Below are 27937 nucleotides of genomic sequence, written 5' to 3' on the forward strand. Positions count from 1 at the left end.
ATGTTTTGTCATGTCAACCCTGTCCATGGAATGAGCATATGAAGTGATATCCGACGTCAGGGGCTTCAACATTTTTTGCAATTTAAGTTCTTGGGTTTTGATACCCTGCTCAATGTACCCCGATTTGACTATTAACGGCAAGCACATTGAGCAAAATGTAATTTTGGGGAGGCGTGATAAGGTCCAACACCTCATTGACTACCTGTCTTGGAGAGGTTTAAAGGACAGGTAGTCAAAGCTGGCCGCCAGTTTAGGCTGTAACGGCCATCCCGTTCGCGGTGTTACCACGTAGCGGTTCACCACTCCCAGCAGCTCTTCCTGATCCTATACCCCAAGCATACTCCCGGTTTCTTCAGCCAGTGACCCCTGTTCTTGACCAGCCCAGTCCTGGTCACCAACGCTCCCCTCTGTTGAGGAAGATGCGATGACCAGTGCTTGATAGTGCACTGGAGCGGGAGTGTTTGTGCTCCCTTGGCGAGCTTGCCCCATCTCCCGGAGCAAGTCTCGCTGGGGCATTTGCTCCATGAGCCTTTCCATAAGACTTGAAACGGTCACCTTTTGCTGCTCTCGGGCGGTGAGTCTACCGTGCCAGGCTCGTCTGAGTAAACCGGCCGGTCCGACTTCCGTATTGCCCTGCCTCCAGCCCGCTGCGGTTGTTTGAGCTGTGCTAGGAAATGCTGGGCTCGTGCTGGGCTCGGCTCGGAAATGCTGTCGGTGACTGTGGACCGCAGCGTGTGCGGTCCAGGTGCCGCCTGTCGCCCCCCACGGCTGGAACCCTCCTGGTCCATTGCAGTCGGACGGGAACGACCTTCCTTGGTGTTTTCCCTGTTCATGTTCCTGTTAAAAATAAAGCAGAACAAGGGTTCCAAAACACCATGACTTCAGAGTAAGTTTACTTACCTGGTGGTCCCGTTTTTAAACTTGTTGCGGGAGAGCTCGTGCTCCCGTCCGTCGCTGTGCACTGCGTGAGACGCTATGTCGCGCATGCGTGCTGGCGGGGTCTTCATGTAGTCACTCACGTGACTCCGAAGTAAAATTAGTAATTTCTTCTTTTAATTTGATTAGCACCATAAATGTTGATCTGTTTGATCTGAATCCATACTGACTATCAGTCAGCAATTTGTGCTTCTCAATGAATGTCCAGACTTTCAACAAAGAGTTTTTCCAGTATCTAGGAGAATTGGGAAAGTAAGGAAACCGGCCTATAATTTGTGAAGTGGTGTATATCCCCAGTTTTATATATAGGTATAACTTTTGCAATTTTTATTTTGCTTGGGAATTTACCAGTTAGAAACGACAAGTTACAGATGTGCATTAGTGGTTTTGCAATACCATCAATGACTTTCTTAACTATTGTCATGTCAATTTCATTCCAGTCAGTAGAAGTTTTGTCCTTATTTATTTACAAGTTTCATGATGTTTCCTGCTACTGCTCTTTTATAAAAAAAAAAAAAAAAAAAAAAGCGAGCTTGGATTTCTTTCTCCATCATCATCATCAGTCCCCTCTTTGGGTGTCTCTGGATCATTGATTTTATTCTGGTAATTTTGTTCCTACATTTACAAAAAAATTGTTGAAACCACAAACCACATCATCCATATTATTTATGGTCTTATCATTATCGATGAAATACTAAGGGTAACGAGTTCTAGATCCATTTCTAATAATACTGTTTAACACGCTCCATCTCTTTTCTTATAAAACTCTGATCTTGGATGTGTGTGTATTTATTTGTGTGTGTGTGCGCATTTGTTCGCCTGCGTTTCACATCTCCTCAAACACGATGCGTTAACGGTTAAATTTTTACATATTCCGATAGAGATTTATGCCATGATTTCAAAAATCACCTCATCTGAAAATTTGATGCATTATTTCCCGAGTTATTTATGAAAATTTTCAAAAATTTCAAATAACTTGGTAAATAAACGAGATGGTCTCGCTGATGACCAGTTCAAATAACATGGTATATAAACGAGATGGCCTCGCTGATTGGAAGTTGATCGTGGTGGATATTACTCCCTCTGGGAGAGGCCGTCTATGGAGACCTGCAATTCCTCCGTCGATCCCAGGGACTCGAGGAAACGTGATGCCTTTTCCTGACTGGTGATCCTGATCACACATGGCCGTCAGGGGGTACGACCCCGTCTCAGCCTCCCCCACCCGATCATCTGTCATCCAGGTGAGTGGGCTTTCCATCGTGGATGCCACGATCGGCCGTCCCTCCGCTGCTTATGACCGTACTTGGATCGCAACGGGCCATGCTCGGGTCCATACTGGCCGCAGCCTAGCTCAGGCCCGGCGCCTGGTGGGGAATCTGCTGCTCCACAATCTGGGTAGGTGCTGTCTCTACCCCCTCCCTCTCCCTCTCTACTTCCTCCCTGGTGCAGAGAAAGAGAGAGAGGGGGGCAGATGGGGTGCAAAAGGGGGGATGGAGATGAGGGGGGAGAGGAAAGGGGGGGGAGTAGAGGAGGGAGAGGAAAGGGGGAGTAGAGGGGTGGAGAGCCCCCCACCACTCAATCTCTCCCCCCCCCCCCCATCTCAATATTAGTTAACTTATTTTTATGTTTTATATATTTCATTTCCACCTTTACAGTTCTATACTTTATGAACTCTCTATATAAAGTGTTTTTTTTCTTTTTGCAGGCCATTTGCAATCCCTTTGTAATCCATGGAATATCTACATAAATTTATACTACAGTATTGTTTTATTGGACAGTTTTTGTCATACAATGTTGAGAATATTTTTAAGAATGTTTCATATGCTTGGTCAATGTCTTCTTCCTCATATATTATTCTCCAATCTTGTGATGGTGGTACATTTCTAAATGCATTCATAGATTCTTCCATCCTCACTCGTTTGTATATCAGGTTATAGACATTCTTATCCTTCTTATAGTTACTGTGATAGATTGCAAAAACTGTCAAATGGTCTCTGATGTCATTTATTATTAACCTGCTCACGGTATTATGTTCCATAACATTTGTGAATACATTACCTACTAGCGTGGCACAGTGAGATGTAACTCTGCCAGTTCTAGTGATTTTTGGATATAAGTTCATGCTATACATTACATTAATAATATCTTCTGTCATGCTATGCTTATTTAGATTTAACAGATCTATGTAGAAATCCCCACAGATGAACATAAACATTTGGAATGTTTTACCAAATATTTCATCCATCCAATCCTTAAATATCACAATCACAAACACAATAATACTTTATTGCAACATACAAGAAATTTCACTTGCCAGTCATACGAATACAAAGCACCAGAACACACAAAACGTATCTTAACATAAACATCCACCACAGAGACTTCACATTCCTCACTGTGATGGAAGGCAAAGAAAAAGTTCAATCTCTTCACTTAGCTCTCCCGCAGTCAGGGGCCTCGACCCCTCCGTTGACGGGCCGATCTTCACTCCCATAGCCGGCGGCGTTTTGGGCCCTCCGTTGGTGCGCTCCAGCTCCTGCATCGGGGGGGATGTCTGCTTCCCCGTGCCGGGTGATCAGGAGCTCCGGGCGTTGGAGCTCCCGACTAGCCTCTCCTGAGACTGTGAGCTCTTGATGGTAAATGCGCAGGCCGCATTTGGAGCAATCCCAGTCAAGGGGCCGGTCCGATCTAAAGTTTGCGTCCCACAGTGGGGCCTAACGTCAGTCCGTAGAGGCCTCCAGCTCCATCAATGATAGGCCGCAAAGCGATCGGAGACACCACCCGGAAACATTGTGTCTCCGGCAAGGGAAGAAACTGAAAAAAACTTTTCCCCCGCTCTCCCCCTCCCCCCACATAAAACAAACCACAGAACATTTACAAAAACTTATAAAACGCAATAAAATTTTAAAAGACATAAAAACAGATTGTTGGCGGGGCTGCCAATCGTTCAGCGCCCCTGATGGTGGATATTTCAATATTAGATCCTGGTGCTCTATATATACAGCTCAAAATTACATTTTTCTTATCTGTACAGGTTTTTATTGTGATACATTCTAGCACGTTATGAATTGCTGTTGTCATACTTTCCACCACCTTATATTTGAAGTGTTTATCCACGTACAAAGCCACGACCCCTCCATTCTTGTTCTTCCTGTTCATATAATTCAATTCACATCCAATCAACTCAAAGTCCACATCTTTCTCGGGGCTGATCCAAGTCTATGATATAGCTTTTATATTGAATGGTTTCTTGAATTAACATATTCTTTGATGTTTTGGAAGTTGGCACATGGGCTTCTGCTGTTAAAGTGAATAATTGATATATTATGATCTAACCTTCATGTTAAACTGTTCATCTGTGCAGTAGCAGCAATTGTTGTTGATATTCTTGAAGAAATTATTTTCTGGATCGTAATCATTTTCTATATCTTGTGATTTATGCTCGGTATATTCAAAAGTTTTCAAACCCAGTTTATCACATTCTGTCATCCTTGTTGTTTGTGGTTCATCATTATCACCCGACAGAGGTAAATGACTTCTTTCAGAACTTGTCATGGCAGTATTTATTTAGTCCCTTGTTTTACTTGTTGCTCCAGAGTTTGAGTCCAACTTACTGCGTTCCCAACCGTTCCTCATCGTCACCACCCGGACATAAGACCGGGGTTTAGTCTCCAGCCTGGTGATTACGGTGCGGTCATCTATGTGCATTGCTCCAAATCAGCCACCCGGTTCTCCAGAAAGACTATCCTTTTTTCCTTCTCAACGTTTTGTTGACTCGGGGCCTCGACCTCTTCTACTAAATCCAAAATACTTTTCTGCTGTAATCTGACAGCAGAAACCTCCACTGTCAGAAAGTCGAGCAACCTTTTTATGTCGTCGACTTCCTCAACTGTGGGATTATTTTTTGGTCCCATGGCGTTTCGTTTCATCAATCATTTTTGAAGCAAAATACCGCGGTGCCCCGATGGAAGTTGAGCCGTGTGCCGGACGCCATTTTGATGTTTCATTTTTGATGCAATTTTTGGTCGTCTCTGACCAGAGAACAAAGTTAAAATGTTGAAATTTAAAATGAGAACAAGGATGATTGGGGACGCTATCAGATGCACATCTCCTCACAAACAATTGTCAACATCTGGAACTCTCTCTCCTAAATACAAAACTAAGGGGTTTGTTGAAAATATTAACAATTGGCTTGGCTGGATTTTGTTATCTGGGGTTATTGAAGGTTAAGGAGCCAAAATTGGGAGATTGAGATAAACTATAATAATGACCTCACTGAATAACAGGGCTGTAATGACCGCGGTATTTTGCTTCAAAAATGATTGATGAAACGAATGATGAGCTGAATAGCCACCTCGTGGTCGAACACTTACAAATATAAAAAAATGAGGCTGCAGCCATGAAATTTGAACAACTCTTAAAGAGTGAGTATATCCAAGCCAGACATATTAATCTGTTTTACAGCAGCAGGTCTGAAGGGAACAGTCCTGTGCCCTCGACACTCTCAGGAGGGAGAATTGTGTTCTGGTGCAGTACTATTCAGAGACTTAACCTCACAACATAGCCCTGACTCCAATCCACACTTTCCCCTATGTGTTACTGCCCTTCTGACAGTGAGGAATAAGCAGACTCACACCTGCATAACCAGCTGTGGGAACATCTACTTTATTAAGCTCAATTGCACCTCCTGCTTGAATTCTCCAGTACTCGCTGTTCAAGTAGAAATAGCCCCAAGAGTGGAAAATAAGCAAATAAAATGTGCTTGAAGTTTTAACTTGAATGCTTATAGTGTAATTCCTATCATGTCACAGTGACTCTGTAGACATTCATGAGATATATCGTAAACCGCTAACATCACTATTCATGACGTCACAGACTATACCTGCCCTCCGACGATCTAAACGGAAGCTTAAAAAAAGGCAAAGTTAATATAGATAAAGGAAAACACTTGCTTTTATATTGCACCTTTGATAACTTCAGGATACCGCATAGGGCATCGCAACTAATTATTGATTAGAACTGTAGGTAATGCTCCATTGTTGGGGATATATGTCAATTTGTACACAATCCCCAAAAAATGGGATTGTGCTAACTCATCTGTTGAGATGTAAATTATAGCCAAAGCATTGAGGATAACATTTTTTATTTTAGGGACACAGCTTTGGCCTACTGAGTCCATGATAGCCCACAATCACCTATATATTAGTTCGATATTTGTGGAAGAAATTAATTTAGATGGAAATTAAAAGAAAATGAAAAGTGGAGGCTTTGCAGTTTCACTTCAAGAGACTTTATTGCATGATATCATGGAGAGATGGCGGCGGTTCACTGCTCACCAGTTCTTTGACTTCACCGCAGAATTAACCGACAGTTATATTGTGCAGTAAACAACTTTTGTTTTTTGTTAGATACAACTATACAAAAATATATTATCTACTACATGCGTACTAATTATTTCATTGGTCATAACATACTTTTTGTTTATGTCAATCTTATTCAATGACAGATGGTTAATACAAGTCCAACATAGTACAAGGGCATCTTAACATTACTCTATCTCACCTTTTAAGTGGACCACGCCACCATTCCCCTCTCCGAGCCAATCATGTCCCCATTTACTGCAACGTATCTACGCTACTAGCGGTAGGGGAGTGGGTGGTCTACAGTGAATTCTGCTGTGGGGGGACATTTCTTGTTGATTTCTATAGTGTACTGTTCTGTGTTTTTTTTTTCCTTTTTTCTTTTTCTTTTTTTATTTTGTATGTATTTATTGGCATTTAATCTATTCAATTAATTTGATCAATCTCTGTAAAGCACTTTGGTTCAAAGTGATTTTGTTTAAAAGTGCTATATAAATAAATATTATTATTATTATTATTATTACTGTAACACAGTGCTGAGCGAAACAAGCTTCCTTTTCCCTGTCTACTATTTCATATTTACATTTACCATCCATCCTACAACACATCCCTAAACGAGAGGTATTATGTCTAATATTCCCACAAACCTCTTCTACTCCTGGTCAACGAGAGATGCCAATTGTCACATCCAGACACCCTTTTGTTACCTTGTTCAAATACAATCAAAATTAAGGAAGGATGCTAATATTTTCGTCCACAGTTCCCTCCTTCTTGGTCTTTGTGATCAACACGCAGTAAGAAAGGATTTTAATATTTTCTCTCATTAATCAGTGGCAAAAATGGAGGCATACATGTCTGATTATAATTTGGTTTGAACCCGTCCTTGAGCTCGCAAAGGGATACCTTCTTCAGCATGAGTGGGGATATGGGCACAAACCCAACATTCTAATTGGATAAGGAAGCCTTTTTTTTTTAAGCTGTAAGTTCGCTATGTTCAGTGTGAAAGTTGTTAGTTGAATTTCATACTCCAACTTCTAACTTAATCCTGTTTCTCGTAACTATCTAGATGTCTCTCTTCACTCTCATGTCCACTTGGATCGCATATAATGTTAATATATTCATATTTAATACTACAAAGATAGTTAATAAAGAAAATGTCTACATTTTGACACTTTTTATCATCGTCTTAACCATACAAAAATTTACGGCTCTTGCGTTTCCTTCTTCTCAAGGGTTCCATCGAAGTGATGCAATTTACATCTGGTGGCATGTATCCAATCGGGTTCTTCTTTTGCTTTTACTGCTGTCCCTGTTGTTAGCAGCACCAAATATGGTCCTTTCCATCTAGAAAAGAAAGAATCTTTGTTCATTGCTCACACATGAACCTGATCTCCTGGTTTAAACGGGTGCATATTTCCGTTTGCTGGTGGGACCTGTGCCTCAATCTCATAGATTTTACCAACTGTTTCAAATCATGGCTTGAGCATTTCTTAAGGATTATTTCATCATTCCATATCAAGGCAACCATCGAGGGTCGGGGTCCTGTTGTCAAAGGTCGCCCTATCAATATCTCGTGAGGTGTCTGGCCACAACAACCTATTTTGCTGGCATACTTTGATCAAAGTAGCTTTTATTTCCCCATTTACTCTTTCCACAATCCTAGAGGACTGTGATTGATATGGTAGTGTAATTCCCACTGGAACCCAAGAGCCTTCGACAGGTTCTGAACTAATTTACTGGTGAAGTGAGTTCCTCTGTCACTGTTTATTCCCATGGGTATCCTGAATCTAGGCATTATTTATTTCATTAAATATTTATTACCGTCCTTGCATCATCTCTCCTTGTGGGGTGTGCTTCCACCCATCTGGAGAACATATCAACTATGACCAGAATGTACTTAAAGCCCTTTGATGCAAGCATACGTGCAAAATCAATTTGCAAATTCTCAAAAGGCATTTCACATTGTGGTAGGTGATCAAATATCGAAGTCGTCTTCCCTCTATTATTTTGTTGACACACCGGACATGCTCTTGCAACTTTATCAATTATAACTGATATACTTGTTGCATACCATTGCTGGGACAATGCCATGCCCCCTTTTCACATGTGAGCCTGTCCATGGGCTAGGTGAGACGGGAACAAAAATAGGCTCCTGGGGCAAACTACCTGACCTGAGCATCAGGCTGGACCCAGACAATGGGGTCTTGATAACACCCTGCTTTGCTCCAGGAATTCGTCTCCTGGAGTGATGCTAGGCTTTGGGAATCCTGTAACTGGGCTCCATCAATGCTAACCGAGAGCTTTCTTTGTGTTGCAGACTTAATTTTAGCCGCTTGTACTTGTGGGGTTTGCCTGAGGGCAATCTGTTTGGCTACATAATCAGCTGATCTGTTTCCCTTTGATACATCAGCATTCGATGATGTATGAGCCTCACATTTAATAACTGCAATTTGCTGTAACAATTGGATAGCATCCAGTAAATTTAAGACCAGTTTATCATGCTTTATAGTCTTTCCTCTTGATGTGATGGATCATTATTTTTCTATAACTGCCCAAAGCCATGTACAACCCCAAGCACATAGCAAGAATCGGTGTAGATATTAGCACTTTTATCTTTTGCCAATATGCAGGTACGAGTCGGGGCATACAGCTCAGCTGCCTGAGCGGACATTCCGCATGGTGAAGCATATGCCTCCAGCACTGGGTGTGGCACGACCACCGCATATCCTGCTAATAATGTGTCGTCGGTGGGAAGAGCCATCAGTAAATAGGACCAGCTCGGGATTATTAATTGGATGTCTCTACAAGCAATAATAATCATGGTCACATCCTTCTTCTGGCAGTGGTACAAAGCTATCTGGGTTGATAGCAGGCAATCGCTGATAAGTATAGTTCGGATGTGATGAAAGATAACTTCATATCCTGTTCTTCTAGTGGCTGTGAAATGCTGTGTGTCCGCAGAGTTCAATAATAACATCACGGCATGAGGAACAGTCACTACACACGGGTGATCAAGAACGATGGGGATTGATTTTTCTGTCATTGTAGCCATTGCCGCTACAGCTCACAAGCAGGCTGGCATGCCACTTACTACAGCTGGTAAAGCCATGGAATGATAAGCTACCGGTCTTTGTCTCCCTCCATGCTCTTGAACCAGGACCCCAGTCGCAAACCTCTTTAATTCATTTATACAAAGTTGAAAGGGCTTTTTAAAGTTTGGCAATCCCAGTGCCGGAATAGTAACTATAGCATTCTTCAGACTTCTAAACGCCTGGCTCCGTTCTGCAGTCTATACAAAGCAGCACCCTTTTTTAAAGTAACTTTATGTTCAGGGGCTGATTATAAAGTATCCTTTATTGTCATTCAAACTTGTTAGTTTGAGCGAAATTACATACCTTGCAGTCATGACAGAGATTAAAATAACAGAACATTCAATGAATAAAGTTTAACATCCACCACAATGAGTCTACCAGGCACCTCCTCACTGTGATAGAAGGCAAAAGTCTTAAAGTCCTTGTCTCTTCCTTCCTGGTTCTTCCTCTGTGTGAGGTGATCCAGGCTTTCGATGTTGGGGCCCCCCCCGCTGGGTGATGGTAAGTCCCGCGGCAGAATCTGAGCTCCGCGAATGGGCTGGTTCAAACTCCGCGGCCCGGGGCGGACGAAGCAGCCACCCTGCAGTCCAGCGGACAGAGTTGTTGTTGCGGGAGCTCCAGAGAATCGGTCACCAACCTGGGACCTGCGAGTTCCCGACGTTGTCGTCCACTGAGCCCGTGGCCGAAGCCTCCAAGGCTCCGAAGTTGGGCCGCCACCAGAGCCCCAAAGTTGGCCAGCTTCGCAATGGTGAGTCCTTGCTCTGCGAATAGGCCTCAGCGGTCGGCCCCAGTTGGAGGCCTCCAGCTCCGCGAATAGGCCTCAGCGCAGACCGAGACGGAGATGGAGATACAACAAAGAAAAGGTCGCAACCCCCGAAGGAAGAGACTAAAACAAGTTTCCCCGCCCCCCCCATACATACACAACTAAAAATAAACTAAAACATGCGTCCAACAAGACAAAAGAAAACAAAAAAAGAAATAAAAGGACAGACGGACTGCAGCCGAGCCGCAGCTGCTTGACCAGCGCCGCCACTTCCCACATGATTCTTATGCTTTGCCCATAGCTCATAGGGTACTTGGACCAGAGCCATTGGTAACCTTGGCGGATCCTCAGTGTTGCTTTTCAAAAATAGTGTCCCGTTCCTTTCTGACCCATGTGATCTTTCCTTCTATAACATTAAATAAATCAATCTGGATCTCTCCTTTTGCCATTGGCAACTTTAAAACATGAATTGGCTGTTTGTCCTTCAGCTTTTTTTTTTGTTTATATTTTCTCCTATTTCCTTCGCTGTTGCTGGAGGTCTAGTAGCTATGGTCCGGTGTGACTCTCCCATCTCAGATCAATCCCTTTGATTTAGAGAGGTGCACTATTATTCCTAATCCTGGGACTCTAAAGTACAAATATGGGGTAACTTTTAATTGTTTGAGTTTATTCAACCCGGGGAGGACGTTTACTTGGTTCCCGGGATTAGGGAGGAGTGTATATAATGCAGTGCTTATGTTTTTATATGTTTTTGGCTGGTTTCAACAAGATAATGTAAATACTGGCCTATTGAATCCTGTACTATTTGCAGAGCACAATGGATTTGATTAACCAATTGACTGTACAGATTGTTACTCAATTGCCAACAATATAGCATGGGCATCTTTTACGCTTGTTCATCCTCCTTAATTAAATTTAGCAATTGATGTGTCTGCATTTGAGGGAATTCCATAAACATCCCGCCATCCCGGGAATTAACCTTGTAAATTCTCTGACTCCACTGCAGAATTAGCCGACAGTTATACTGTGCAGTAAACAATTTTTGTTTTTTATTAGATACAACTATACAAAAATATACTATCTACTACATGGGTACCAATTTTTTCATTAGTCATAACATACTTTTTTGTTTATGTCAATCCGATTCAACAACAGATGGTTAATGCAAGTCCAACATAATACGAGGGCATCTTGACATTATTCTGTCTCAACTTTTAGGTGGATCGTGCCACCATCTCCACTCCGAGCCAATCATAAACCCCCCATATACTGCAACGTATCTACGCTACTAGCAGTAGGGGGCCCAGGTGGTCTACTGTAACACACTGAGAGAAACAAGCTTCCTTATCTCCGTCTACTATTTCATGTTTAGGTTTACCATCCACCCTTCAACACATTCCTAGACAAGAGGTAATATGTCTAAGCTTACGTTACCTAATGCCACAAACCTCTTCTACACCTGGTCAATGAGAGATGCCTATTGTCAAATCCAAACACCCTTATCGTTACCTTGTTTAATTACAATCAAAATTAAGTAAGGAAGCACATTAATATGTTCTTCCACAATATTACCACAAATTTTGCATCCTACATACCAGGGGCAATTTACAGAAGCCAATTAACCTACAAACCAGCACGTTGTTTTAGAGATGGTGGAGCAACAGGCCCTTCAGCACATTGAGTCTATGCCAACCAGTGATCACCAGTACACTAGTTCTAGCCTATGTACAAGGGCAATTTACAAAAGGCAATGAACCTACAAACCTGCATGTCTTTAGAATGTAGAAGAAATTTGGAGCACCCCGAGAAAACTCACCAGGTCACAATGAGAACCCAGCAAATTCCATGCAAGATCGATCCTGGGTCTCTGGTACTGTAAGCAGGCAGTGAAGAAAGCGAATGGTATGTTAGCTTTCATAGCAAAAGGATTTGAGTATAGGAGCAGGGAGGTTCTACTGCAGTTGTACAGGGTCTTGGTGAGACCACACCTGGAGTATTGCGTACAGTTTTGGTCTCCAAATCTGAGGAAGGACATTATTGCCATAGAGGGAGTGCAGAGAAGGTTCACCAGACTGATTCCTGGGATGTCAGGACTGTCTTATGAAGAAAGACTGGATAGACTTGGTTTATACTCTCTAGAATTTAGGAGATTGAGACGGGATCTTATAGAAACTTACAAAATTCTTAAGGGGTTGGACAGGCTAGATGCAGGAAGACTGCTCCCGATGTTGGGGAAGTCCAGGACAAAGGGTCACAGCTTAAGGATAAGGGGGAAATCCTTTAAAACCGAGATGAGAAGAACTTTTTTCACACAGAGAGTGGTGAATCTCTGGAACTCTCTGCCGCAGAGGGTAGTCAAGGCCAGTTCATTGGCTATATTTAAGAGGGAGTTAGATGTGGCCCTTGTGGCTAAGGGGATCAGAGGGTATGGAGAGAAGGCAGGTACGGGATACTGAGTTGGATGATCAGCCATGATTATATTGAATGGCGGTGCAGGCTCGAAGGGCCGAATGGCCTACTCCTGCACCTAGTTTCTATGTTTCTATGTTTCTAAGGTACCAGTATCTCTACTATTGTGCCACTGTGCTGCACAGTTCGTTGATTCATGTCTCCTTCAAAAAACAGCACCTCTGATAAGGCAGCATTCCTCATCAGAGTGAAAATAAAATAATTTTCTCACCAATATGTACAAGTTGCAAACATTTCTGATTTAACACGTTGGTGCTGTCATTCGCCTTCTTACAAAGGGCTATAGTAGCTCAACGCAATGTTCTCTCGCCTCTGACCCATCGTCAGGATAAAATAATGTTTCATATCTGTTCCTCTGAACTGAGATTTCAATCTGCCGCCACCTGACTCGGACACAACTGGTGTTGGCTCTTGTTGGCCAACTCCGAGTTTGCATGTTCCCCCTGTGACTGCATGGGTTACCTCCGGGTGCTCCGTTTTTCACCCTCATTACACCCATCTTAGATGTTACTCTTCCTTCGAAATACTGTTTTGTGGAAAATTCTGTAATTGCTTTAAGAATAATGTGTGAGGGACCAGTAGAGTGTCCCTTGTAGCCAGGGTCCAGAGAGCAAGGAGCATAGCTATTCCACCTAGGGTCCGTAGGGGGCGGAGTGGCTCTGCTGTCAGCGGCCGAAGGACTGGTGACGGGATCTAGGCAGTGGGCAGAACCGAAGATGTCCTGGTTGGGTTGCCCCTACGCCTGGCCAAGCTGGCCATCCGCGAGATACGGCACCAGGCGGAAGAGGGCTTTGCCTGAGCTAGATGCTTGCCCCTTTTCCGGGGTTACATCCGCCCCCAGGTGGTTTCAGAGAGGGACAGAGTTGTATCGTAGTTATTTAATATATTTGCAAGGATTGTAACATAGTTGTTTGAAAATGTAGATAATTTAGTGATTTTGTACTGTGGTGGTGGATGTGTTACCACGGTTTTAGTTTATTTTTGGTTTTCGTATTGTGATTGTCATTAAATAAATGATTATTGGTACAAAAAAAAGAATAATGTGTGTGTGATATATGCAACGCCGGCTAGCAGACTAAGCATGAAACAGGGCTTGGCATGAAGGGATTCGTCTGATTTGGAGTAACTTGAATTAAGACAGAACCATTAATATTCACAAAGGCTTTCCATCCAATCTTAGTCTGTAGTTATACCCTTTGTGATTTGAAATTACTGTAATTTTAACTTGCTATCCGATACAACCTCTGTTCAAAGTCAGGGAACGTCTGGAACAAATTAACTTTGCGCTGGTCGTAGTCCAAATAAAAATTAAGTTTCAGCTAATTATACCACCTCTGTATGTCAATAGAACCAAGACCTAAATCAATGTGCAGTTGGATAACATGAAAGGTATTTTTATCACGCGCACACTTGGTTAATTGATATTATTGATGTAATTTGTGCTTGTCTATGCATTTCTCCCCTCAGGTTCCAGTGCAATTGTACAGTGGGATACCACGGGATTTTATGTGAACTGGATGTGAATGAATGCGAGCTTCTACCTTGTCTGAACAATGGCAGCTGTTATAATATGCCTGGAGGCTTCCTGTGTCTCTGTCCCCGTGGATTTACAGGTAGAAAAACGCTGTCTGAATGTCAATGCAACAGTGGCATTTTGCAGTCTCTTTTACAGAAATATGCAAGTGGTGAAACGCCAAGCATAGGGATGCATTAGCACACAATGTAGGACAGCCAGGACCAGCTGGCTTCATTACTTAAAATCCCTCCACAACCACAAGGTTTGGGCACACGCATGGGCCCCAGCTACGCCTGCCTCTTTGTCGGGTACGTCGAACAATCCTTGTTCAATACGTACCAGGGCCCCATCCCCGACCTCTACCTCCATTACATCGACGACTGCTTTGGTGCCACCTCCTGCACCCACACACAACTGACTGACTTCATCCACTTCACCACCAACTTCCATCCTGCACTCAAATACACCTGGGCTATTTCCGACACTTCCCTACCATTCCTTGACCTCACTATCTCCATCGCAGGTGATAGACTTCTGACCGACATCCACTATAAACCTACTGACTCCCATGGCTATCTGGACTACACTTCTTCCCACCCTGCTTCCTGTAAGGACTCCATCCCCTACTCCCAATTCCTCCGTCTACGCCGCATCTGCTCCCAGGATGAGGCGTTCCACACCAGGGCATCTGAAATGTCCTCATTCTTCAGGGAACGGGGGTTCCCCTCCTCCACCATAGATGAGGCTCGCACCAGGGTCTCTTCCATACCCCGCAACACTGCTCTCTCTCCCCATCCCCGACCTCGCAACAAGGGCAGTGTCCCCCTAGTCCTCACCTTTCACCCCACCAGCCGTCACATACAACAAATAATCCTCCGCCATTTCCGCCACCTCCAACGTGATCCCACCACTCGCCACATCTTCCCATCTCCCCCATGTCTGCCTTCTGCAAAGACCGCTCCCTCCGCAACTCCCTTGTCAATTTTTCCCTTCCCTCCCATACCACCCCCCCTCCCCGGGCACTTTCCATTGAAACCGCAAGAGATGCAACACCTGTCCCTTTACCTCCCCCCATCTACTCCATTCAAGGACCCAAGCAGTTTTTCCAGGTGCGACAGAGGGTCACCTGTATCTCCTCCAACCTCATCTATTGCAACCGCTGCTCTAGATGTCAGCTGATCTACATCGGTGAAACCAAGTGGAGGTTGGGCGATCGTTTCGCCTAACACCTCCGCTCGGTCCACAAGAACCTACCTGACCTCCCGGTGGCTCAGCACTTCAACTCCCCCTCCCATTCCCCGACCGACCTCTCTGTCCTGGGTCTCCTCCATGGCCAGAGTGAGCAACACCGGAAATTGGAGGAACAGCACCTCATATTCCGCTTGGGAGTATGCGGGCATGAACATTGAATTCTCCCAATTTTGTCAGCCCTTTCTGTCTCCTCCCCCTCCTCAGCCCTCGGGCTGCCTCCTCCCATCCCTCAGCCCTCGGGCTCCACCTCCTCCTTTTTCCTTCCTTCTCCCCCCCACCCCCATCAGTCTGATGAAGGGTTTTTGCCCGAAATGTTGCCTATTTCCTTCGCTCCATAGATGCTGCTGCACCCGCTGAGTTTCTCTAGCATTTTTGTGTACCCACAAGGTTTCTCATCTCTGTACTTTACAAATATCTGAGAATTCTAACTCTAACAGCAAGTTTGCTGATGATACAAAAGTTAGTGGTTTTGCAGATAGTGAAGATGGTTGTGAACGATTGCAGCAGGACCTGAATCCATTGGCCAGGTGGGCTGAGGGATGGTTGATGGAATTTAATACAGAGGAGTGTGAGGTGTTGCATTTTGGGATGTCGAACAAGGGCAGGATCTGCACAGCAAATGGTAGGCCTCTGGGTAGTGTTGCAAAGCAGAGGGATCTAGGTGTACAGGGGCATGGTTCCATGAAGGTCGAGTCGCAGGTAGATAAGGTGGTCAAAAAGCCTTTTTGTACTTTGGCCTTCATCAGTCAGAGTATTGAGTATAAAAGTTGCGAGGTCATGTTGCAGTTGTATAAGACGTTGGTGAGACCGCGTTTAGAATATTATGCTCAGTTCTGGGCACCATGTTATTGGAAATATATTGTCAAGCTTGAAAGGGTTCAGAAAAGATTTACAAGGAAGTTGCCAGGACTAGAGGGCGTGAGCTATAGGGAGAGGTTGATTAGGCTGTATCTCAGTTCCATGGAGCACGGGAGGATGAGGGGAGATCTTATAGAGGTGTATAAAATCATGAGAGGAATAGATCGGGCAGATGCACAGTCTTTGCCCAGAGTAATGGGGCTATTGCACTTAGGCAACTCTTTAGGTGACTGCCAGGGATTAATTTTAATGGAATTCACCTACGATACCTGGCGACAATCTACGACTACACCTACGTCAACCTACGACCCCAACAATTGTCGCCACTGTTGAAAATTTTGCGGCAGTCGCCTGGAGTCGCCCAAAAATTGCATAAGTGGGACAGGTCCATTAGGAAATCAGGGACCAGAGGACGTAGGTTCGTGAAGGGGAAAAGATTTAATAGGAATCAGAGGGGTAACTTTTTCACACATTGGGTGGTGGGTGTATGGAGCAAGCTGCCAGAGGAAGTAGCTGAGGCTGGGACTATCCCATTGTTTAAGAAACAGTTAGACAGGTACATGGATAGGACAGGTTTGGAGGGATATGGACCAAGCGCAGGCAAGTGTGACTAGTTTAGCTGTGGCATTGTTGGCCGGTGTGGACGAGTTGGGCCGAAGGGCCTGTTTCCATACTATATCACTCTGTGACTCTTGTTCTTCTCACTAATGCATCTTGATTTTCATCACTCAGTATTGGTGGTGAAATCCTTGAGTGCTATGGCTTGAAGCTTCCATATCTCTATCTTTAAACCCCTTATAATAGAAAACATAGAAACATAGGTGCAGTAGGAGGCCATTCGGTCCTTCGAGCCAGCACTGCCATTCATTGTGATCACAACTGGTCATCCCCAATCAATAACCCGTGCCTGCCTTCTCCCCATATCCGTTGATTCCACTAGCCCCTAGAGCTCTACCACATTTTGCTGAAGTCTCAATGTGATTTGACATTTTTATTTTTTCCAAAAGCTCCTGAAAAGCGCTTTCACTCTGTTAAAGACACATTATGTTGCTGTTGATTAAAATATTTTAAAAGTTGAAAGATTAACAATGGCATTGCTGCATTTTTCTCACAACCTCATTGAAATGGTTTTCCTTCCTCTTACATTCTGCATTTCAAATTCAGCCTTAATAATATTGAAAGAGCACAGAGCACTAAAGAACATGGGCCTTTTGAGATTAGAGTCTGACATGGACATCCTAATTCCCAACACGGAAATTTTCATTTTAGGCACCTGCTCAGTACGTCTCAAATTATTACTCTCTATTTTCCCGAGCTCTGCTGAGAATAGTAACTCCTCCACCGAACACCTACCCAGGGAATGTACAGCTATAATGTTCTATCAACAGCTTTCTGAAATATTAGACAAAAGCCTGCAGGGTATAATCAATTCTGGACTGAAATCTTAGATTTTATCTTTGGTTTAAGTCCAAAGGCAAAAATGTGTATCGGTACTTTAATTTGTTTCAGGTCTTTGATTTTGCATACACTTTGGGAGTGTTCAGATGAATTGATTCAAGGTATAATGAAACCAGCAGAATTGAAAGAGGCCATGTTATGGCTGTATTTCTTACTTTTGCTTGGAAGCTTTCATTGCTGGGCACCCAGTGTTCTCTTCTGAAAAAAAAAATAGTATAACGTGTTATTTGGTGGTCTTTCCTATACAAGTATGATTTGCAGGGGAGAGTGTCAAAGCAATTAGGTACAGAACACCCTCGTTTTTCTTAAGCTGCAGGGAAGTCGATGATGAGGAAGTCATCCTTTTTCAATATTCTGAAATATGGCAGTGTTCCCGTGCTAATAGTTCTTCTGGTTAAAAGCAATTAATTGTCAAGACATCTCGAAGCCCTTTTGCAAAAATGTCTTGACGAGACGATTAAAAGGTGCGTGGAATGATACATGCGCAATGCAGCCGTTTATATTGGGTTTGTGTCAGTATTTTATAGGAAAGGAAAATGCACTGATTCACTGTGAATTTAGCAATCACACGTTTGAATAATGAAGAGGAGACAGACATTCAAATCAAAATGTCAGTTATTACTGTCATATATGTAGCAGTTAATAAGAGCTGCGTTATTTTATTATTGTTGTTGCCGCTTGTAGTTTGCCCTGAGGGAGCACTTTAAATCAAAAGCAGGTGCATAAATATACATTTTAATCAAAGCATATTTTTCAGTTTCCAATCCTTCCCTTTCTTTCCCCACTGACAGAATGTAATTGACATTGAAACTGCACAGAATGGCTTGAATCTTCTTCCCGACTGTGTCCAGAAGCTGCAAGATTCGGTTTGTTATCCCAGGATTTTATAGGGATTGCAGACATTACATTTTTCCCAATATGATGTGCAGAATTCATGCATCCATTTGTGACATAAGCTGTGCTAACTATCACATTAGTGAGCAGGACAGTGTGGTTGCATCTCTCATCCGCCAGGCAAATAGGGAGAACATGAAAACAGGGAGCGTAGCACCAGTTTGATGTCAGAAATTATATTTTGGAATCTGTGCCTACCTTGCCTTCACACAATTTCTGATGCAAGGTCATAAGGTCATAGATGATAGGTGCAGAATTAGGCCATTTGGCCAATAAAGTCTACTCTGCCATTCAATTATGGCTGATCTATCTCTCCCTCCAAACCCCATTCCCCTGCCTTCTCCCCATAACCCCTGACACCTGACCTGATCATTGACTTGAAACATTGTCATGAGTTCTCTTTCTATAGATGCTGTCTACCTTTGATGATTCATTCCAACATTTATTTTTAATTTCCAACATCTGTTATATTTTGCTTCTGTGTACAAAGAACATACTTATCCAGCTATTCCTCCCCTTGCTGGAAATGAAAGTGAATGAAACATACATTTTGCAAATGAAAACATAGGTGACTAATCTAGAGGGGGAAAAAAAATGTTCTCGTGGGTAAATAAAACCCGGCTGACCTCGGCACAAGATCCCTTAAAACATCCTTAAGGCAGTAAGAACATTTAGAAATATGACATGATTGGCTCAACAAGATGGCAAAAACAGGAAAGCAGACTATTATCTAAATGGTGGCCGACTAGGAAAAGGGGAGATGCAGCGAGACCTGGGTGTCATGGTACACCAGTCATTGAAAGTAGGCATGCAGGTGCAGCAGGCAGTGAAGAAAGCAAATGGTATGTTAGCATTCATAGCAAAAGGATTTGAGTATAAGAGCAGGGAGGTTCTACTGCAGTTGTACAGGGTCTTGGTAAGACCACACCTGGAGTATTGCATACAGTTTTGGTCTCCAAATCCCGGAAGGACATTATTGCCATAGAGGGAGTGCAGAGAAGGTTCACCAGACTGATTCCTGGGATGTCAGGACTGTCTTATGAAGAAAGACTGGATAGACTTGGTTTATACTCTCTAGAATTTAGGAGATTGAGAGGGGATCTTATAGAAACTTACAAAATTCTTAAGGGGTTGGACAGGCTAGATGCAGGAAGATTGCTCCCGATGTTGGGGAAGTCCAGGACAAGGGGTCACAGCTTAAGGATAAGGGGGAAATCCTTTAAAACCGAGATGAGAAGAAACTTTTTTCACACAGAGAGTGGTGGTGATCTCTCTGGAACTCTCTGCCACAGAGGGTAGTTGAGGCCAGTTCATTGGCTATATTTAAGAGGGAGTTGGATGTGGCCCTTGTGGCTAAGGGGATCAGGGGGTATGGAGAGAAGGCAGGTACGGGATACTGAGTTGGATGATCAGCCATGATCATATTGAATGGCGGTGCAGGCTCGAAGGGCCGAATGGCCTACTCCTGCACCTAATTTCTATGTTTCTATGTTAAAATATTGCATCTATAAGAGCTTGCAGCTAAAGTATAATATTGGATGACATTTCTCGGGAGCATTCACAGAATTGTGCAATATGTTACAGCTAAAAGCCTGATCAAAGTGTAGGTTTTGAGGAACACCTCAAAGGACGAAAGAGATTAAGAAAACCAGGAAAGAAATTCACACCCTGGGATCTGGCAGCTGAATGGATTTTGACTTGATACTATCTGCAGGTTTAAGAAACATTTGGACAGGTACATGGATAGGAAAGGTTTAGAGGTATATCGGCCAAAAGAAGGCAAGGGGACTTGTGTCGATGGGACATGTTGGTCAGTATGGGCAAGTTGGGCCGAAGGGCTCATTCCCATGCTGTATGACTCGATGATTATTGAGGATTTTTAATTTTGAAACTAAGGCTCTGGGAACCAGAAACTTGTACAAGTTATGATATGGGCAGTAGACTCGTATTTTTATTATATTCTCCATTTTCTCTCCAGAAACGCATTGCATCACCTGTCCTCTGTTTTAGTTCACTTTTACAGGTCATATTTGGCCTCATAACTTGGGAAAAACCCACGGCCAAAACCAAGAGGAGAAAGCTTTAAAATCCCGATCATAAATAAGCAAAGGCTGAACATGTTATTTTTTTTTTAAAGTACGATGTTTGTTTACGACTGCCAGTCTCATGCTTGAACATCATCAATGATGAATGTTCTGACAACTCGCACACAATCAGAGAATAGTCGGTCAGGGCACAGAAGAAATTCCTAAATCGCTTATGTTACTTATCGGAAGATATGAGGAAGAAGGGTGCCTTATCTTTCGAATTCTATGCTAGACATTGCCTAATTAGAAAAAAAGGCTTTTACGGAAAATGTAGGCTAAAATGCACCCAATCTTCATCCCAGAGCCAGCCTGCACTGACACAAGCAGCCACCTACCTTGGGCGCACATCATTAATCATCTGCTGTAACCAAGGGAGAAAGTTGCAAAGGTTCCACTCATTATCACTTTCAATACTTCAATAAGCAATCTCCCACTAAAGGGGCTGGGAAGGTGGCACAAGGTGAGTGCATGCATGCTGTGTGAATTAATGTGGTCTCAGTATCTTCCTCAGTCTACTGGATTATATAAGGCAAATTAAACTAACAACCCAAATATTTTGTTGATAATGACCTTACTGAGAGTAAGGACATGTTTTTAACTATGTCCTTGCTGCACAGAGGCAAACAGATTCCCAGGAGCTTCCTATACAAACCATTATTTCAACAGAGTCCAATTATTCATGGGCACAATGCTTCAGTGGTACACTACCAATATTGCACGTGATATATAGGTTACATTCTTCCTTTAATAATGAAAAACAAAACGTAGAAAATAAGATCCAAAGAAACTGTGTAGGGAGGAACCGCAATGCTGGTTTACACTGAAGCTAGATAGGGCGGCATGGGTGGCATAGCATTAGAGCTGCTGCCTCACAGCGCTTGCAGCACCAGAGATCTGGGTTAGATCCTGACTATGGATGCTGTCTGTACGGAGTTTGTACATTCTCCCCGTGACCACGTGCATTTTCTCCGAGATCTTCATTTTCCTCCCACATTCCAAAGACATACAGGTTTGTAGGTGAATTGTCTTGGTATAATTGTTAATTGTCCCTAGTGTGTGCAGGATAATGTAATGTGCAGGGATCGCTGGTCGGTGCGAGCCTGGTGGGCTGGTGGGCCTGTTTCCGTGCTGTATCTCTAAAACTAAAACTAAAAAATACCAAATGCTGGAGTTACTCAGTGGTTCAAGCAGCGTCTGAAGAATAGGAATCGGTGGCATTTTGGTTGGGACCCTTCTTTTACTCAAGCATTTGGTGTGCATCTACAAAGAAATACAAATCTATAAATCTGCAAATCTTTAAGTGATTTATGTTGGCACAAGGTCACTGAGATACAGGAGTCAGCAATCTTCCAAACCGAGCTCTTGAATGGTTGCAGGTCTCCTGGGGCTTCAGGTTGTGTGTTGGGGTTCTTGCTCTGCAATTTAAAGGCTGCATCCTTTGGTATCATCCCAGCCGTAACCAGACAAACAAGCCTCCACCATGGTCTACCCGAGATGGCACTTGTTCCTTTTCCACAACTTCACGTCAAACAGAATGTGGAGTATGGGGACAAATAAGTTTTCTCTAAGAAATGCGGCTCCCCAAAATAAGAGTCATAATCAACTGTCACCAGACACGCTTAGCTCCGTCCAGGTGAATCAGCGCATACCTGATTTTTACCCTGGGTCTCTCTGGGATTCAGTCAATATTTTCTTTGTTTGGTTTGGAGATACAGCATGTAAACAGGCCCTTTGACCCACTGAGTGCACACTGACTAACAATCACCCATACATTAGTTCTATCCTACACACTAGGGACAATTTACAGAAGCCAATTAACCTACTGACCTGCTCATCTTTATAATGTGGGTGGAAACTGGAGCACCTGGAGAAACCTCACAATATCACAGGGAGAACGTACAAATTCCATACAGACTGTGCCCATAGCCCAGATTAAACCCGGGTATCTGGTGATGTCAGGCAGCAACTCTACTGTTGCACTGCTATGTCTCCCTTTGCTCAGTTCCTTTCTGCAGATCTGCAGGTCTTACATTTCTGCACACTGATACTGACCATTCCTATTCACCCTTGGTCAGTTGATATTTTCTCCTCCTCTGCGGAGGCAATGATTTCTTCCAAAACGTAAGGAATAAATGTTTGATCCTGCTGTTCCTTCGGGACAATTATCCTTTTGCCTCTAAGAATCAGACTTATTTAGGTTTCCTGTTCATCTCTCAGGTGGAGGTATGTCCTGAGAACTTGCTCGACCTCACACTTTTTCCATCCTGCTTCAAGCAGAGTTGTCTGTGGGAACCTTCTCCTACAATGGGCGAGAGATCTGAAAACATCTTACCATGCTGATTGTCTCAATTTGCATCCTGGAGAGAACTAAGTGTTAGCGATAGGATGTCTTTATCATAGATATTACTGAATCTTTACATTGAATGCCTGCATCCGAACAAGAATTTTCTGTAGCCTCTTTGGAGCTGGAGATGCTTAACAGCAGAGGTCCCAAATGACTTGTGATCACGGCACGTGTGTACGGTTTTCCCATGCTGTTGCCGGAGGAATTTCTCCTTTTAAAAGATCACAGCACAAAGCACAATTTCCTTGTGATACATCTGTCAGAACTCTATCTTTCATAATTACTCTTTAAGGTACTGGAGGATAGCTGATAAATTAAACTAACACAGTCCATTGTTGATGATAAACTTAGAGGGCCAAGGAAGCAATGGTACTGTGTGCTTTCTCCACAGAGGCAGACCGACATCAGGAGCCTTTAACATCACATGTTGTTGCAACATGCAGAGAACAATTTGTCATGGTACAATCCTTAGGTGCTTCTGAAATAATATTGCAAAAAACATTTAAATTACAAATGGTTTCTTAGGTGACATTTTTAGTCAAGAGACAAAAGTCAAGAGTGTTTTATTGTCATATGTCCCAAACGGAACAATTAAACTCTTGCTTACAGCAGCGCAACAGATATGTAAACATTTTACTCTGTGTACACCATAATAAAGAACAAAAAAGTTCAGTTTATAAAACACAAACAAACAATAATAATGCTAAGACAAAAATAATGCCCCAAGTCAGAGTCATGTAATTCAGAGCTTAATTGCAGGTTGAAGTGTCCAATTTGTCCCCATACTCCACTTATTTGTCCCCATACTCCACATTCTATGACGTGAAGTTGTGGAAAAGGAACAAGTGCTGCTCCAGAACCTGGACAATTTTCAGGCTCCGACACCTTCTTCCAAATGGCACGTGTGCAATGCAACTTTTTTAAGCAGCGGCTCCTATAGATTCCTTTGATGGTGGGGAGGTCAGTAATTGTAATGGCAGTGTTCACCACATTTAGCAATCTTCTTTGATTCTGGCCATTCAAGTTGCAGAACCAGGCCGTGATACAACCAGTCATTATGCTCTCTACTGTACACCTGTAGAAGTTTAAAAGTATTTGTCTACATACCAAATCTCCTCAATTTCCAAACTGCCATCGTTGGTAGTTGATAAAATTCTCTAGGATTCTCCGCTGCCATTTCTATCAAGGCTACACTTTTACAGGTCAGGTGAAATGTAGCACATACTTCGAGCTGAATGAATTGGTCACGTTAGCCATGCTTGACTCAGTCGCACAGAAAGCAATTTAATAATTCATAAGACTTGCGACGTGAGGATAAATCTGATAATGCAACGATATCTTTGCTGGCCATTTCTCCTGCACTTTGATTCCTTGTGCTGAGCTTCTAATTCTCTGCAATTTCAAATAGAACAATTGAAATAATCCTCCAATTTCATTACATCTCTGGCTCTCTGTGAGGCCACCAGATTAGTAAACCTGCGATAGGTCTTGAGACTCAACTCTGTCACTCCTCCTGGCACTCTCACAGCAGTATTCAGTTGCTGCATGGTTTCAGCGTGATCTTTGCTTGGAGAATACTATTGGCAACTAGACCAAGTGCAGACCCGTTGGGTCTGTTCCCCCAACGTGTGGTTGTGGGGGGGGGGGGGGGGGGGCGGCATGCAGCATCACACACTAACTACCCCCCCACCCCCCGCACTCACGCTAATGGAGAGGAGGAGGGGGGAGAGAGAGGGGGGGGGGGGGGGGAGGAGAGGGGGAGGGGGGGGAAGAGAGGAGGGAGAGAGAGAGGGGGGGGGGGGGGGGGAGGGGGGGGAGAGGGGGGGGGTGGGGGGGGGGGGGGGGAGAGAGAGAGGGGGGGGGGGTGGAGAGGGATATAGGTAGAGGAGAGGGGGGGGGAGGAGGGGGGGGGGGAGGTGAGGGGGGGGGGGGAGGGAGAGGGGGGGGGAGAGAGGGGGAGAGGGAGGGGGGAGAGGAGAGGGAGGGGGGGGGGGGGAGGGGAGGGGGGGGGGGGGGAGAGGGAGGGGGGGGGGGGGGGGGGAGAGAGAGAGAGCCTTTTTACTTCAACCCAAACCCAAACAACTATTTGCATGCAGTGCTTTTTTACCTCTAACCATATTTTCATTTTCAAACCAAATTGAGGGTACTCACAGTGCTGTAGACATTTGTCAGTGTCATTCAAAGCTATGATTGAAGCACACTACTTGCAGAGACTGATTGAGGCACACCACTTGCAGAGACTGATTGAGGCACACCACTTCCTGGTTTTATAGTCGCTCCCCCTCCCTCCAGCAGGGGCAGCAGAGAGAATGGGAAATGTTGTAAAAACATTAATATCTCTGTCAATTTTCATCGACGGGAAAAATCCTCGGCACACATGCGGCGGAGGGCGGCTCTGAGCGAGGTGGCCAAAAATGGCGGCCGTAGGTGGCGGCGTACTCTCGGAAACCGCAGCACAGAAAGCCAAAACCGGTCAAGAGCAGAGTTTTAGTAATATAGATAAAGAACCTCTCCATCCTTTCTCTGCACCCCGACTACAAAAGTGATTGAGCTACCATTTCCCCATCTCTGTGTCTCCACCCTCTGCTCACTCTGCATCTATGGCTGACTTTAATGTCGAGCTGGCTTCACCTCCCTCACTGCTGAATTTCAAGGACCCGGCTGTCGACAATGCTCAGTTGGTGCTTTTTTTTTTCCAAGCAGTATTTAAGCGTTCCGGTTATTTTCACTGCCAACACCACGAGTTGGTGTATATTTGTAAGTGATCCACAGAAGAAATAAGATAAAGCCACCATTCAGTAACCTCTACCTCAGTGACATTTTTTTTCTGCACACTCCACATAGTAACTTGATTCCCTCAATATCCAGAAATCCATTAACATTTATTTTGAATTAACTCGAGGACTAAACCTCCACAGCCATCCAGAAGATTCACCACGCTCTGCATGGATTTTTCTCCTCATCTCTGTTCTGGACAGCCTACCCCTTGTGACTCATTCATTGGAGTCTCCTCCGCCGAAATTACCCCTTTCATGCATGAAACCCGTAAGAAATTGGCAAGTACCAATGAGATTTTCTCTCATTCTTCTAATCTTCAGAGAACGTCTGCTTGAATTTATGCTTACTGAAGGTGATCATCCACCAATTTGTGCTTACTTTAGTACCATTTGATAATGATCACATGATTATGTGCCTCATTCACTTATTTACAAATGAATACATTGCACTGTGTTGTGCCTGTGTATGTGCATTTTTGTTTGGAGTGCAAGCATGTACATGTGTGCAGCCCAATGTTTTAAAGGGTGCTCTTTTATGTCCTCAGTGATTAAGCAGAGACCATATTGTGCTTGACAATACATTGGCTTACATGAAAGGGAGAACATATTAAATGTTGGTTGTATGCTCACTTAGACAAGTGCAAACTCCTCCAAGCTCTTCCAACCTCAGTGTGTAATGCAGTAATTCTATAATTACAGGTTGTAAATAAATGCTGAACCAACATAGTTTACATGCACCTCAGCATGTGCTGGGCACCACCGTCTCCTACTGAATCAATAACAAATTAGGTCCAACAAGTCTTTTACTTTTACACGTGATTATATTTGATTCTGCTTACTTCTGTATGGGTAAATTGACATTCATAATTCCACTTAGGCCTGTGAATTGTGCTTGATACTGGGCAAAGAAAACTGTTCATTATAAGTTATTTAAAAGTAAACCAAGCTACTGTATATGTAAAAAAAAAAAGGCTTGCATGTATACAGAACTCTTCATGATCTCAATATTTTTGAGAGGACCTGCAAGCTCAGACATTCAGTACACAAGTATTTGTATTCTGTTGAAACCCTGTTATGTTTTCTAGTTGTGAAACATATTCACTATTGTGTCTATCATCACCTGGCATAATGCATTTACAGCTGGTTTGTGAGCCAGGCGAGAGCCAGGAATTACTTTCTATAATAATCTCTAGAAGGCACCAGGAGATTCAGGACGTATAGGCTTCAGGCAATCAATAATCAACATATGTTCACACATTATGTATATGAAGACATAATTTCATCACTTACATGTGTGATCATTTACATAACTATGGACAAATATACTATACTCACATATACACTGGCTCACAGATTTCATTCTTGATATTGAATTGTACACAAGGTATAAAGATGACCTTGCTACATATACATATTTTTTTTATTTTACTTGGGAGAGACAACATGTAGCTGCTTCATGGAATCATGGTAGCAGTGGTGACCTGCTGAGGTTACATTAGTATGTGCACCAAGTAGATTTTACCATATATCACTTATTGCTGGAGAATGGGCTTAACGGTTTTGATAAATTATTATCTGTCTCTGCTCTACACATCATTCCAATACATAATTTTATTTCTGTTTCTTCTCCTTGGTGACAGATCACGAATGGGCACCTGATATTAAAAAAAAACAGTGCTGGAGTAACTCAATGGGTTAGCAGCATCCCTGAAGAACATGGATAGGTGACATTTCGGATCGGGACACTTCTTCAGACTATTTCAGGTCCCGACTCGAAAGGTCACCTATCCATGTTCTCCAAGGATGCTGCCTGACCTGCTGAATTACTTCAACACTTTGTGTTTTTTTTTTGTAAACCTGCATCTGCAGTCTCTTTTTTCTACACCTGGTACTTCACCTTGCTTGGTGTGAGATAGCTGATCGACAAGGCTGTTTGACCATGACCATGTTGTGCTACATTGATCCTCTCTTTAGCCACGTTTCACAGCTTGCAAACACTTCCTGAAGATATGGCGATACAGATAGTCCATTGTTCAGATTAGTTTAGTTTATTGTAATGTGTACCAAGGTACAATGAAAAGCTTATGTTGCATGCTATCCAGTGAGCAGAACGACAATACATGATTACAATC

The 27937-nt window shown here is 43.4% G+C and overlaps 1 protein-coding gene across 1 annotated transcript in view; it reads left to right on the forward strand.

Annotated features, from left to right (window-relative positions):
• LOC129696864 (protein eyes shut homolog) overlaps window positions 1–27937 on the forward strand; it is a 230041-nt gene that overhangs the window by 63014 nt on the left and 139090 nt on the right. The window contains exon 6 of the mRNA XM_055634937.1: window positions 14088–14233. Coding sequence (XP_055490912.1) covers window positions 14088–14233 — 146 coding nt within the window. The remainder of the gene's footprint in view (window positions 1–14087; window positions 14234–27937) is intronic.

Source organism: Leucoraja erinacea, chromosome 5 (genome assembly GCF_028641065.1).
Source record: "Leucoraja erinacea ecotype New England chromosome 5, Leri_hhj_1, whole genome shotgun sequence".
Taxonomy (NCBI): domain Eukaryota; kingdom Metazoa; phylum Chordata; class Chondrichthyes; order Rajiformes; family Rajidae; genus Leucoraja; species Leucoraja erinaceus.